The 15142-nt window shown below is 43.0% G+C and overlaps 1 protein-coding gene across 1 annotated transcript in view; it reads left to right on the plus strand.

Annotated features, from left to right (window-relative positions):
* Positions 1 to 15142, plus strand: part of MICALL1 (MICAL like 1) — a 36753-nt gene that overhangs the window by 3133 nt on the left and 18478 nt on the right. The window contains exons 2-3 of the mRNA XM_077339489.1: positions 6027 to 6075; positions 14952 to 15093. Coding sequence (XP_077195604.1) covers positions 6027 to 6075; positions 14952 to 15093 — 191 coding nt within the window. The remainder of the gene's footprint in view (positions 1 to 6026; positions 6076 to 14951; positions 15094 to 15142) is intronic.

The raw sequence follows: 15142 nt of genomic DNA on the forward strand, positions 1-15142 counted from the left end.
GTGTGTGTGTCTCTCTCTCATGTGTGTGTGTGCCTCTCTCTGCAAGGTGGGAATTATAATAATGCTGAACCAGCATTATGTATTGATTAGAGCAGCCTTTTTCAACCTTTTGACCAGGGAGGATCCCCTAAATTTTTTTTTCAGACTTTGAGGAGCCCCAGAAGTGATGTCAGCTGGCCATGACCCCTGCCACACCCCAGGAAGTGACATCACTATCTACATCCTTTCCACTCCTTTTTCTCTCTCTCCATGCCTCCCTCTCCCTGCTCTGCCTCATGTAGACCAGAAAAGATCAGGCACTGAGAATATAGTCTGCCCCCCCTCCATACTACGCCACTTCAGTGTTCCCACGGACTCCCTTCAGAACTCCTGTGGGCCCCCAAGGGTCCACAGACCCCTGGTTGGGAATCTCTGGGTTAGAATATCATACTAGAACTGGGGAGATTTGGGTTCAAATCCCTGCTGTGCTAGGAAGCTGTCTCAGTGCCCTTGGCCCAGTCGCATGCTCTCAGCCTAACTTAGCTCATGGGTTGTTGTGAGGGAGGGGACAACTGTCTATACAACCTTGGGCCAGGAAAAGGATAAACATGAGATGAATTAGATAGGGGTATATATTTTGTAAATGTTATGATCAGTGACAGGAACTTGGACTATTTTTCACTATGTTCTGGTCTATGTATCCATTTTGAATTGTTTTCCGAGGTGCCACAGAAAGATTCGTTGTTAGTTAAACCAACCAGAGAGCAAACTGCCAATGACAAGTCTGTAGCAAGCAATTTGGACAAGGTTCTGTCTGCAGAGGTGGAGAAGATACAGAGCCAAGGGCTTCTGTCAGCTGCCCCATACTTTGGGTGTGCAAACATACATGGGGACAATGAGTAATTCATATGCTTTCAAAACACATGTAGCAGCTGTTGAGGGCCCAGAAGACAGCTGTTAGATGAGCACATGACAAGAGACAACATCAGAGCAAGAGGTTCAAAAGAACTATAGTCTGCACAGATAAAATGTGCCTGTCCTTGAAACAAAATTACTATCCCATTAAGCAGAAACTGTTGCTGTTAAATATCTACAGACATAAATCTCTTTCCTAGCAGATGGTCTAACTAAGCACTTTGCAGTTAAGCTGTGTGAGCTGTGTTGCAGACGAGAAACACAGCACCTTACAAGGCCATGGCATGTTAAGAAAGGATTTTTCCAAGTGACATCTAAGGGGAGCGTTGAATCATTTCAGCCACTTGAGCATGTCCTGATTTGGAAGCGGGAGGATCAAAGGCTGGAAAGAAATTGTCAAAAGTCACTCATTGAACAGATCAAAAGTACATCTTCTAAGCTGAATTTGTAAAGAAGCACAGATTATTAATAGGTTCTGGTAGGGATTGTGAACAGCCCATAGTTGTATAGAAACGGGCTGTTAGATTTTAGAGAATCAACTGCTCAAATCACAGCAAAATTAAGAGACTATGACGTTCTGCACACTCATGTATTTTTGGCTCATGCCCACAGGTCAGAGAGCTTATGATCAGACTGTTACATATGCCAAAAATAAATGCCCAAAATAAATAAATTGAAAGCCAGCATGGTGTAGTGGTCTGAGTGTTGCACTTGGATCTGGAAGACTTGGGCCCATTCCGCACAAGGTTCAATGTGGCAAATTGGTTTCAGAAAGAAAAAACGGAATTTTAAATAGTGGAATTCGGCGTAACGCATACCTGCCTTTGTAGTGGAATCCGGTTGCATTTCAATCGTTTCCCACAGGTTTCCGGTCTCGGCAAAACTCGCTAGAAATGAAGCTATTTTTTCCGTGCTTTGTCCCGCCCCTGGCCGTCAATCAAGCGAACAGCCAATGGACGGTTGTTACCATGCTCCGGAAAAGCTCCTTTGCCTTTAAGAACAGGTTTAAAAAAAAAAAACACACGTTGCAACTAATATGCCTTGATTCCTTGATTCCTTGCTTCCTCCTAACGTAGAGACCCATCTAGCTGGCAGCTGGCGTATGAGCTGCCGATTCATCGTTGCCACGCTCCCCCGAGTGAAAAAAAAATCCCCCCCCCCCCGTGCACGGGTGCGATTTTTGGCCGAAAATAAAGGGAACTTGCAAACGGGGCTGTTTTGTGCTTGGTGACTTAAAGCAGCTCTGTGAAGGGACTGCAGCTGGAGAAGCCTTGCTGGGTGAATGAAGGCTCTCCAGTTCGTTGCTTTCTGCTCGCTCCGAGAAAAAAAAATGGCGATCGCTTCGCCGGAAGTTCAGAGGAGACAGCCAGGGGGAGGGACTTTGCTGAACCCGCAACAATGTTAATGCACAGGTCTTTTTCGTTAGTGTTGCAGATTGCTTGCAAGAGAGTAGCGCTTTTCGGTGGGTGAATCCACTTTTTGGGATTTCCCTAGAAGTGCTTCAACGAATTGCTTTTAGCGGGACTGTTTCAGGAGTGTGGCAGATTGTGTACGATGTTGTGCATAACTGCATATTAGTAGCGATTACAATTTGCCACACTCCTGCAACATTGAACTTGTGCGGAATGGACCTTGGGTTCAGATCCCCCACTCTGCCATGGAAACTTGTTGTGTGACCTTGGGCTCTTGCACATTTTCAGCCTAAGCCACTTTGCAAAATGGTGTGGAGAAAAATGGAGGTATAAACAAAGTAAATACATAAATAAATCCATATCCTGCAGCCTAGATAAAATACTTAAAGTTTTTTTTACTTAGCATTGTTTAGTCTGCATTTTTGTTTATTCTGCTTCCGTTGCCCCATGCAGAGGGTCCAGGTGCTATGCAGGGTGGTACAATCCTGCCTGCTGATTATGGGGAATCTTCTTCTGCAGTCTCTCTGAGTTGTGAGATTTCAGCTGGTTCCCACATGCTTTCAGCTGTATCCTCTCGTTATATTTGAAGGGCTAGAAACATGGATATTCTGAGGAAGTTGTGCAGTACTTGGACATAGACTGCCTAGTAATACTTTAAATAGTCTGTGATGGTAACTGCTTCCTCTTCCTCTCTTCTCTGAAAGCTGAAGGATGTTAAAAACATGACTCTTAGTCCTGGAGCCAGGAAGACACGTGGCTGGATTTGGCCCACGAGCCTTCTGGCTACCATATTACAATTCCAATACCTTCTTTCAGTTTTGCCTGTGATGAATTTTTTTGTATGTCAAGCTTAATTATTGCTTCTAAAGCATCTAGCCTGTTGTATTCAGATATACTTGCTGCCCTGATCTGACATCATGTAGCATGTAAGCTGGGAATGAAGGAAAGGGTTGTTTGTGTAAAGAGACAGATACTTCCTGCTTCTTCAGTCCTGATTGGAGGACCCTGCTCAAATCTGGTCCTGAGAGGTGCGCAGGAAATGAGTGCCTGTGGCAAGAGAACTTGTTCAAATATAGGGGTCAGCCTTGCAGTCGGGGAAGTTCCAGAACCAATGTGGAGTGCTGCAGGGCACAATTCTCTGCCTGATACTATTCAGCATCTTTGTGCGACCTCTCACCCAGCTTGTCTGAGAGTTTGGGTTCAGGTGTCACCAATATGTGGATGACACCCAGCTCCATATTCCACCTGACTCCTTGGACAGGTGTCTGGGAGCTGTGAAAGAGTGGCTCCAACAAAGTTGCCTGAAGCTAAACCCCCTGAAGACAGAGGTCCTGTGGCTGGGAAGGAAGGGATCAGAGAAGGAAGTGTGTCTCCCCTGATATGACAGGGTGTAGTTGCACAGACCATCAGGAATCTGGGGGTGACCCTCGACATCTCCCTTTCTATGGAGGCACAGGTCCCAAAAATAGCTTGTCAGACATTTTCCCATCTATGACAGGTGAGGCTACCGGCACTCCACCTGGACCCAGAACACCTAGCCGCAATGATCCATGCAATGGTCACCTCCAGGCTAGATTACTGTAACTCGCTCTATGTGATACTGATTTGGAAATTACAACTGATCCAAAATGCAGCTGCTGGGTCCTTTCAAGGACCTCGTGGAGAACTACTAGGGAAAAGCGGCATATAAGAACCAACTCTTCTTCTTCCTCTTCCTCTTCCTCTTCCTCTTCCTCTTCCTCTTCCTCTTCCTCTTCCTCTTCTTCTTCTTCTTCTTCTTCTTCTTCTTCTTCTTCTTCTTCTACTTATTGACATCTGAATGGGCTCCCCTGCCTACCTCCACCCCATCTATCTCAAGCCTGGGCAGTAAACCTTGATCCATTTGCCCCCCAGGTTTTAGTGGCAGAGCATTTTTTTTCTAGTAATGGATATGATTTTAAATGAAAATGGATTATATTTTTGTATGGAATTTTAAATTATATGGGATTTAAACTGCCAAGCACCCCTTCTCCCTCCTTTCTGCAGCTGCTCCTCCAGCTTGTCTGCCTCGTTGACCACAGCTGTTGTCAAATGGCTTACTGAGTTGATCAGTGTTTGCACCTCCAGCACTTAAACTCCATTGAGCTGCTTGCTTGGCACAACTGAAAACGGTTGCGGAAAAAGAAAAAGTAAAAAAACCCTCCTAAATAAATCTAGGTCCAACTGAATATTCCTCCTGGTGGTCAAAAGTGGCTTGGCCTCTTCAATTTCATTGGTTATACACGAAGTAGGGAGGGCGAGAAGATGGTAAATGAACATTTTTGTCTGGAAATTGCTGAGATGATCAAATGGACATTGCCATCATAGCCAAGCCTGATTGCTAGTATGGTGCATGTGTTATACCTCCAACCTTGGCAGACCCATGTCTTAACTTGCTGAATTCCTTCTGTTGCATCACATGTTGGAAACCTGATCAAATTGGTTAGCTCTTCTGTAACTGCTCCCTCCCATCCACACCCAGCCGCAATAACTAGGAACTGCACAGAAAGGGAGGTGAAACTTTGAGAAGCTCCAAGTCTTGGCAGAGCACAGGAAGAAGTGAACAGTGCCTGTGTGGTTATAGTGTTGGAAGGACTAACAGGAGTTGGTGGCATTGGGGGAGAGTTCTGTTGTTCTGGGCTAAAATGTACTGTGAGTGCAGCCATTTTTGTAGAAGACCATAAGGCTTAGACCATTTTAAAAAATCACATCTCGATCCTTTGTTTCCGCAAAGTTGGCTGAACTAAATGACTTTAATCGACCTGTTGTGTGTTTGCAAATCTCTGCTAGGTTTCTAATTTTGAAACTGCTGTGATTTTTAATACATTCTAATTGTTTGCTAGTGATTGGGGAAGGAACTCTGCAACCCAACACTAGGAGGGAACAGTTTAATAATGACAGAGTTGGGGACCACAAAGAGATTTTTGAGATGCACGCTGAGTGAGGACCTGTGTTCCGTGGATTGTTTGGAAGCTCTACTGGGAATGGTTGTGACTCTAGGCATACTCTAGGCAGTTGTGGGGGAAGCTATGCGAATTCTATCTTGTGTGAAGGTATAGAAATGTTTGTCCATGTGTGCATTCATTGTGAATCCATTGGCAGTCATGCCTTCCAGAGAAACTGAAGGCAGCAAAAGGCATACATTCTTTATAGATGATGGTGTTCATTATTTATTTATTATCTTTCTATACCACCCTCCCATAAGGCTCAGTGCATTGCTAACTTATGTAGGGAAATTGTCCATTTCAAAGCAGTCTACATAATGGGATATAGTGGAGTAATCCTGTTGGCTAAAATGTCATGTGTGACCTGGCCCAGATTCTGAAGCTAATCCACTGGGTCCTTTCCTTGAGCATTTTGCATTGAAATTGTTCAGAATCACAACTGTGATTCAGATATTTGTGGAACAGATGTTTCCTTGTGGAAGTCTCTCTGGTTCTTCCTCTTTTTAAAAAAGGGTCCCTGGAATAATTGATCAACTCTGAAGTTCTTTTGAACTTCCTGACTTTGTGTTTTTGGAATATGCACAATCAGAAGTCCGTCAGTCTGTAAAATAGAAGATGATTGAACTGCAGAGATTTTCTGATTTGAAAGTTACACATTGAAAAGGCTGATTGAGATCCTTGCCTTGCACGTTTCTTTGTGAACTGGTAAAGAATTACACTTTCCTCCGTGACACTCTGTTATATGTTTGCTTTGCAGAGATTTCAACACACTTTCTAAGGAAAATGTATACGAGAACAACCAGCTGGTGAGTCCTTTCCTATGCCTTTGCTGTATTCTTGAAGGTGTCACTGGACTTTTGAAATTGTTTAATGCACATTTTAGGAATGGGCAAAGGTTACAATAGTAAATTAAGACAGACTTCTACACATGTCTGAAATTTGGGGAGTTTCTCCAGCAGGAGTGAAGAAAAGCTGCAGAGTTAATTTATGAAATCTGAACTTTGATCATTGTACAAAAGAATTTAAACTATTTTCAGTCCTTCTGGTTACTAAGATAGCATCCCATACAGTAATGGTGTCCAAACCAAAAGCATCAACTGAGCCCCCCAGAAAAACCCCTGTTGAATCCCGAACTGATCTACCTATGGAACCATAGTTAGCAAGTTAATGCTGTCATAGGAAATGTTATAATACTTGCTATCACCAGTTATGGAAGCCACTTCTTGTTTGCCTGATGTTATGAATTATGCTGTGCTATCCCTGTTATTTGTAAACCACCCTGAGCCACAAGGGAGGGCAATACAGAAATACAAGACAATAAAAGTAAAATAAAATTATGCAGGCTCAGTTCATAAACTGAGTTGATTTAGTCTCATTCCATCAACATCAGGGGAATCTTCTTGAAATAATGAGTCTGTGAATCACAGTAATACTGGCCATCGCTCAACGTACTTTATGTATTTAGCATAGGAATGAATTGGAGCATGTTTGTTTGGAACTGTGGCACAAATCCATGCAGCAAACCAATAGCTCTATTCTTTGACTGCTGGTAGATTTCTGAAGCTGAAATTAACAAAAATAAATCATGTGTTAAGGGGAAGCTGTCAAGAAAAACATGAAATTTTGTCATATGGAAAGCCTGTTGGAAACATAGTGAGAGAAGAAGGGGAATGCAAAGAAAAAAGCCTGTGAGGATTCAACACAGTTAAGGCCTGGCAGTAATGTAGTCTTGGAGACAGAAACCTTTGTAAGGCATTAGTGCAGGGGCTGCCTAATGAAAAGGAAAGAAACTTCCCTTTCTGCACCAACAACCAGCAAAATTCCTCAGTTTATTTATTTTATTTTTTTATTTTTTTATTTATATTTTTATACCGCCCTTCCCTACGGGCGGTTTACATAAAACATTTTTGAACATTCACATAGAACACTATCAAATCAATATCAAAATCAATATAACAGTATAACAATAACAACAACATATCAACTGGAACAATTAGAACGGCACTTCAACAATACCTTGACAATCCCTCAGTAGGTTCGGTCCCTCAGTCTGGGGGGCACCTGTAGGTGTTATGGCTCAGTCGGCCCCACCAAATGCCTGGTGGAAGAGCTCCTTTTTGCAGGCCCTGCGGAATTGTGGAAGTTCCGGCAGGGCCCTGATCTCTTCGGGGCGCTCATTCCACCAGGTTTACAACAAATGGTGTGTTTTTTACTTCGGGCTATAATGCCTTAAGGCTCAAGCAGGCAGCATCAGATCAGAAAGTCTTCAAAAAGGTATAGTGAGGTCATTGTTTTATTTTTAGCTAGAAAAAAACCCTCAAGGATGACTACTTTGCTAACGATGGGATAAAGAGGCAGTGTGGTGTAGTGGTACAGATTAAAACTACGGAGAGCCTGGTTCAAGTGCCGACATAGCCACAAAATGCACTGGGTTTCCCAGGGGCCTACTGCTTTCAGTTTGCCTAACCTCTTATCTGTGTACACTGGTGCCTCCCTTCTACTTCAGTGGGGGAAGTTCTTCACTGCCTCTGCTCACTCAGGTAGGGCATTCTTATGCAGATTTTTCAGAGCTGCTTCCTTAGTGACTGGAGCCTGACTATCCAGTCTTGCCCAAGCCCTGCTGCTTGATAATTTGACATCCACTATCCTTTATTTCTGTACTTTTGGGTGGGAAGTGGATGACTTCATCCCACTGAAGAGAAGAAACCTTCAGGTGAATCCAGTGTTTCGTTCTCCTTCAGCGGGTGCGAAGCTCCAGCTCTGACCACTGAAAGTCACTGCACATGTGCCTTTCCCTCCACAGTCCATAAGGTAGGAGTTGCTAGCTGGTAGTATGTGAGGTCACAGGTGCTGCCTGAACACCCAGTTGTCAACTCTGTCTTTTGCCTGCTCTTATTTCCTGAAGGGGCTTATGGGATGGGAAGAGGAAGTGTTGTGTACAAGGAAGAGGTTTCTGTACACTGGGACTTTTTCTTGAAATTGGTCTGTGGCAGTCAGGAAGATACAAGACCACACCAATACGAGAAGCCCCCTGTTCTGCTGTGAATTGCAACCAAGGCAGATGAAATCAACGATCTAAAATATTAAAAATCTTTTTTCTCTTTCGAAATGCTATAAGTTTCATTTAACACAAACCTAGCTTGGGACATGTCTTTCAGAGGTCTAGCGTTATATGTGACACAATTGGTCGCATGCAGCATTGTTACTGTGGGACAGGGACTGGCAAATCATCACAGGTACCCAGATTTAGACACTAGCTTCAGGAGATGCCATTCCTACATATTACTAGGTGGATCATTTACAGTGCTCACTTTTGGGATTTTGTATAAGGTTTCCCCTGTGCAAGCACCGAGTCATGTCTGACCCTTGGGGTGACGCCCTCTAGCGTTTTCATGGCAGACTCAATACGGGGTGGTTTGCCAGTGCCTTCCCCAGTCATTACCGTTTACCCCCCAGCAAGCTGGGTACTCATTTTACCGACCTCGGAAGGATGGAAGGCTGAGTCGACCTTGAGCCGGCTGCTGGGATTGAACTCCCAGCCTCATGGGCAAAGCTTTCAGACGGCTGCCTTACCACTCTGCGCCACAAGAGGCTCTCGGGATTTTGTATACTCCTGTTCTTATTTTTTGTTCAGTTCCCAGATTCTGAATATTTGCTCTTAAAGGTTCCAGGCTCAGTCCCTGGCATCTCCTGTTAAATGGATGAGATAGCTATGAAAAACCTTGCCCAGAGGATCCTGGAGAGCTACTGCCAGTCACCTGATTTAAAGCAACGTGTCTTTCTCATGAGTACTTCTGACTGTGTCTTTCAAACTTTCCCTCCCCAGTCATTTGTGGCAATAGAGATGAGGGTGGCTGGTGAAAGGGGTAGCTTGCCAGCAGTCTGTCTGCTGGCTGCCTGGGACTTAATTCACTACCCTATATTCAAAACACTCTACTAGCAAAATTAAATAAGACTTCTAAGGTTAGAAATCTGTATCTTTTTGAAGGAAATGAGGTCCCTCATATTCTGAGGGTGGCTAGTTCTGTATGGAATACTAGACTCACTATCTACATAACAAGTTTGCAGATTCAAACATGCAGCCTCTGTGTAATTGTCTTGGTATGGTGATGCAAGACGGTGCTTAGATTTTTCTCTGTGGCCTGTCTAAAATGCCAAGTGAGTGTAAATAATAATCTCAACTGGGAAGAGTAGTGCTGATGTAATGGTGAAACTATGGCTTGAGATGGAGGATGCAGCCCTCAGGTGAAACCTTTTGCAGCTCCATTCTGATGCAAAACAGTAGAGCAGACAAAATGCAACTTGGCTACTTTTTGTGTATTCAGGCATACTTTGTCAGCACTATCGATCAAGCTGTTGCCTTAATCCCTCTCACATCAACATGTTTAAGGCACAGATTTTTAGACTGTGTTGTTCAAACAAAGACCTTGAGGTGTTATTCCCATGCTGAGAACATCACATGGGAAATCTGCAACAAAAAGATCTCCCAGTTGTGCTCTGGGATTAGGATTAGTCAATGCAAGCATTAGTGGTAGTCATACACTGAAGATACAGAAGTCCTCATATGATTTTTGTGTTAAATTTCAATGTACTCAACCAGAGGGAGGCCAGCTTGCCCAGACATCACCCAAGTGAGTTTGTAAAGCAACTAAGAATGGGCCCAGGTCCATGATTCTATATAGTGGTCCATGTTGGCTCTTGCTGCACTTGGAAGCAAGTATTGTCATCTCGTATTATGGTTGCCTCATTCTCAGTCCTTGGCAGTTGGACAAAAATGATAGTCATCAGTCCAGTTTATGATTGGAAAAAGCCTACCTTTTATTTTTCATGTACATTGAGTACTAGCACAAGCTTCTGGTATTTCCATTTGGCTTACATGTTTTCTGAAATCAGCACTGTTTTATATAGAGAAGTAAATAAGGATTGGGGCTTGATGGAACCAGAGGAGATGTAGAGAAAGGGAGGGTGGGATATTGTGGAATGTGTGGGGACAGTTTAGTAGAGGATAAGGAACCAGGCCTTGATGTGATTTGGGGAAAGGGCAAGGAGCTCGCTCTTTCCTTTCCTTTTTATCCCACCCTTCCTTCCAAGAACTCAGAACAGTATACATGTTTCCCCCATCCCCATTTTATCGTCATGACAGCCCTGTGAGAGAGGCTGAGAGAGAGTGAGTAGCTGATGGTCATTCCATGAGCAATGTAATTGGACAGTCATTTGAACCTAGTCATTGCCCTTCTGTCTTTTGACCACTGATAACATCTCTGTGACCTCTTCAGATATCTGACAAGGCAGTGTTTCACTTTAGTTAAAGCACCACAAAATTTTGAGTCCTCATGCCTCAAATAAATCTTTATTGGCCTTAAAAGTGCTATTGTACTCAATTTTTGACCAACATGGCTATGCGCTTGAATTTAGCTAAAACAGTTCTTCAAAATAGAACAGGTGCTCCCTAGCCAACATTTCAAAGGGGTGTATGCAGTAGTATTTGCGGCCTCCAAAAGGTCCAGAGATTGGAGGGCGGTTGTCATGCTTGCATTCTCCGAGCTGGCACCAGGGGGTCCTCTGGAGGCAGAGGATCTCCTGGAAGCACTGAGAGACTCAGCTGTCATGGACAAGGCACGGCCTGATCTCCTAGGACAAGCAGCCTGTCCCACCCATTTTGGCTGCATTTTAAAAGGACCTAGAAGCAAGGTCCTTTTTGGGGTCAATGCATACGTTACCCTTCCTATCTCCTGAGACTCCTGCTCCAATTTGCCATGGCAAAGCTATGTTCCTGTGGCTCCTGGCTCTTCAACCTGTGGCTCACCTGACACCCCTGCTCTGGCTCCTTGACCCCCGCTTGTCCATCGACCACACTTGGGCTCTACAAACTCCGGCTTGTACATCGACCATGCTCTGGCTTATCTGAATCCAGCTCATATTTTGCACCTGTCCGGCTCTCCCGGTTTGCTGAGATCTTAACTTCACTCCCCACCCCACCCCACCCCACCCTACGTTCCAGCCAATACTGTCTCCCCCAGCTCCTGACCTCCTGGACTGGACTTTGGGGTAAGCTGTCTACTCCGCCACAATCACGAGCTGTACCAAATCTAAAAAACCTCAGCATTTGGGTGAAGAGGAGGAAGGTCATAATGGAATCACTGTGGCATATCCATATCAGTCATCTTAACTTCCCTGGATCTCAGGGAGGCCTATCTACATATAAGTCTGCACCAAGATTCTATATAGTACCTCTGCCTCTACCAGGAGCACCACTGTCAGTAAAGGGCTTTGCCTTTTGGCTTTTCTTTAGCACCTCAAGTATTTACCAAGATCATGGTAGCATTGGTGGACAGGATACACCAGAGGGGGATCCACGCGTACCCCTTTCTAGATGACCTGATAATGTGAAAAGACAAGGCAACTGCAAGAAAGTTTACAGAAGTGGTAATTAACAATGTGAAAGAAACATTCCCAAGAGGCACTTGGCACCATCAACAGACCTAGTACACCTAGATGCCAGAATATGCACATGCCTAGCCCAGGTTTTCTGATCGGAGGACAAGGAAAAAGAATTATGGGGATTATAACCAGCACGGTGATAGACAGTATACACTTCACAGCCATACACAGCCTACTAATATCCATGATAGACCTAATACTGTGGGTGCCATTCCATTCCAGGGCACTTCAATGGTTCCTGCTTCCCCGTCAAAGAGACATTCCAAGGTGCAGAAACACCTTTTGCATAGCGAAGGAGCAATAAAGAAACCTCCACGAAACTCTGAGCCTGAGGGACTACTTATATGATAATAACCACTGAGGAAGAAAACAATTTTGAAAACGGGATATTGGAAAAAAAAAACCTGTTTGTCTAGAACCTGTTTTGGTTTATGTTTGTACATCATAGATATGAAGGCAATATCTACAGAATAAATTAGAATAATTATAAGCAAAAAAGATTACATTTTTATACTAGCCAACTGGTTGAATTTTTCTAGTTAAGGTGCAGAAACAAGCAGATAGCATTCAGGAAAGCTTGGGGTAAAACCTCAGATGGTGGACATTGAACCAAAACCTAACAAGAAAAAACAACTTCACAACTTCACACAGCTGCCTTATGACAGTTCACTGATGAACTAAAATACGAAAATGAGGTTTATACCTAGAAACTCTTTCTATTGTTTGAATAAAATTACAACTTCTACAAGGAGGGTCCCTGGACTAGTAGCTCTATGATACAGAAAGGAACTGTGTACCTTCCAGAAGGATTCAGTTACACTGAGGACAGACTCATGCTCCCCCCCCCCCCCCCCAAAGTCAGTTCAGTATTCCACCTGGAACACCTGCTTGACTTTCTTTCTGCCCCGGGCTGCAGCACGCGAAAGTAAAAAGCTGGCACAAGCTTGATGTGCGCAGTGCCCTGTGCATCTACCTACACAGAACAGCACCCTTCAGGTGCTCAGACATGCTCTTTATGTCACATAGCACTCCAAACCTGGGCAGACAAGTGTCAAGTTTAACCATCGCATTCTGGGTCAAACAATGCATTCTCAATTCATACGAGGTCAAGGGTAAGGTGCTACAGCATATTCCATCAGGGCAGCGGCAATAATTGCAGCCTTCTCCACAAGAGGCTCAGTGACAGAGATTTGCAGAGCAGCAACGTGGCCATCATTTTTAACATTTATCAAGTACTCTCGCATCGACCAAATGGAGTCAGCAGAAGCAGCCTTCAGCCAGGGAGTGCTGCAACAGGTCGAGGAATGACAGGGAAACGAAACAACCATCCAGAAAGATAGCTTAGTTTGGATGATTTCCCCCACTGAAGGAGAACAAAATGCTGGACTTACCTGGAGGCTTCTTCCCTTCAGTGGGGCAAAGTCATCCACTTCCCACCCGGACAAGCAAGTCAGTGGTGCACAAGTGGGGAAATAGAAGTAACAAACAGAAACGACACCAGGGAAATGAGAAGCACATGAACGCAGACGCAGCAGGGCTTGGACATGACTGGAGGGTCAGCCAACAGTCACTCCCATAAGTAGCCATACAGATTTGCATAGCCCTACCTGAGTGAGCAGAGGTGTGACCTAACCAGTTTGGATGACTTCGCTCCACAGAAGAGAAGAAACCTTCAGGTAAGTCCAATGTTTAATTCTCAACAGTCAAGAAGGCTAGAAGTTTGTTTTGAAAAAGAAACCCAGCTGACCCAACTATAATCTTTGGAAAACTATATTCTGTGTTCATTTCTTATTTCCTTGTGGATTTTTGCGCCAGCATGACTAAAAAACTTTTCAAACAGACTGTCTGTTGTGGTGGTGAACATATTGTGACATGTTAGGCTGCTCCTAAGAGGAATGTAACATGAAGTTAAGAGAAAGAGTTGATTACTGATAGGTATAATTGACTATTTTTTAATACACAATTATTAGAAAAACTTAAAATCAATGGTTTTGAACAATCAAAGACTGAACATGAAAAACAATTATTTACACATTTTTATTTTTTATTTATATTCCACCCCTTCTGGCCTTGCCAGCTTGGGGCGGTTTACAACATGATCATAAGAACACGTACAGTAAATTCATAACAATTATAATATTTAAAATTTAAAATCTAAAAACAGTCAGTTGTGAACATGTTATTGCTAAGATGTCTAAACTCTTTTTGGAATTTGAGACAGAGGAAGAATGAGTGAAAGAATCAGTAATAAAATGGGCTAAAATTTTTGGATGTAATACTCATGGAACAATGGGATCGTAAATTTACATTGAGCTCTAGTCTAAAAGAAAATCATTGGTATATGTCACCAGTTAAACTAGCCATTTTTTTTAATGTTTCAAAAAAAGCTTCTGGTGAACAACATGAAGGGACATTTTATCACTTAGGGTGGACATGTAAGAAAGCAAAAAAAATGGATACAAATATATTTATTAATTCAGAAGATTTAAAAAATTAATATACAAATAAAACAAATATTCTGGGATTAATGGACAAACGGGAAAAAATGGAACTTTGTTTCTATATATGAGAACAGCAGCAAGATTATTATATGTTCTAAAACAGAAATGTTCGACATAACTCACAACAGAGATCTGACTGTTGAAGATGTTGAAATTTGCAGAGGAATAAACTCAATTCTTTGTTTAAAGAAAAGACAATATATACATTTAGTAGTAATTGGAACCCCCCCCTTATGGACTTTTTGCATGAAAAGAAAAAAAAACATGAATTGATGATTTGTGGTTTTGATGATTAAGTGGGGGGGGGAATAATAGATTTAGAGAATTGGGGGGAAAGGGTTTGTTTATAATCATAAAGTCAATTAGTTTGTAGCTTGACTTTATATATTCTATAGATAAGATCAAAAGTATTTCCTCGATATATCTGTACCTTTCTCCCTTTTTCTTTTTCTTTTAGTGTTGTAGTTTTTAATATTTTTATTTTAAAAATTCAATAAAATTATATATTTTTAAAGAAGAGTATCTGTTGCATGCAATCTCTCTATGAATAAACACAGACATGGTTCTGTTTTGGAGATGTACATTAGAGGAGAGGTGGTATGGCATGGAGCAGGAATTCTGGGGGGTTGCTTCCATAAGGCAGGTATGATTTGCCCTTGTTGCTTACTCCCCAGGCTCAATCTGCCGTTGTGTGTGTCAGCTTTGACACTGTCACTGTTTTTCCTTTGTTGTTTCTCCAGGCTTTTCAGCTGGCAGAGCAAGAGCTGGGGATCCCCGCCTTGTTGGATCCCAGCGATATGGTCTCCATGAAGGTCCCCGACTGCCTTAGCATCATGACCTACGTGTCTCAGTATTACAACTATTTTAAGAATCCCAGCCAAGGTGAGAGCTCCATTCCATACTTTATGCTGCAACTATGAATGAGATTTAG

The sequence above is a fragment of the Paroedura picta genome, chromosome 5 (genome assembly GCF_049243985.1).
Source record: "Paroedura picta isolate Pp20150507F chromosome 5, Ppicta_v3.0, whole genome shotgun sequence".
NCBI classification, from domain to species: Eukaryota; Metazoa; Chordata; class Lepidosauria; order Squamata; family Gekkonidae; genus Paroedura; species Paroedura picta.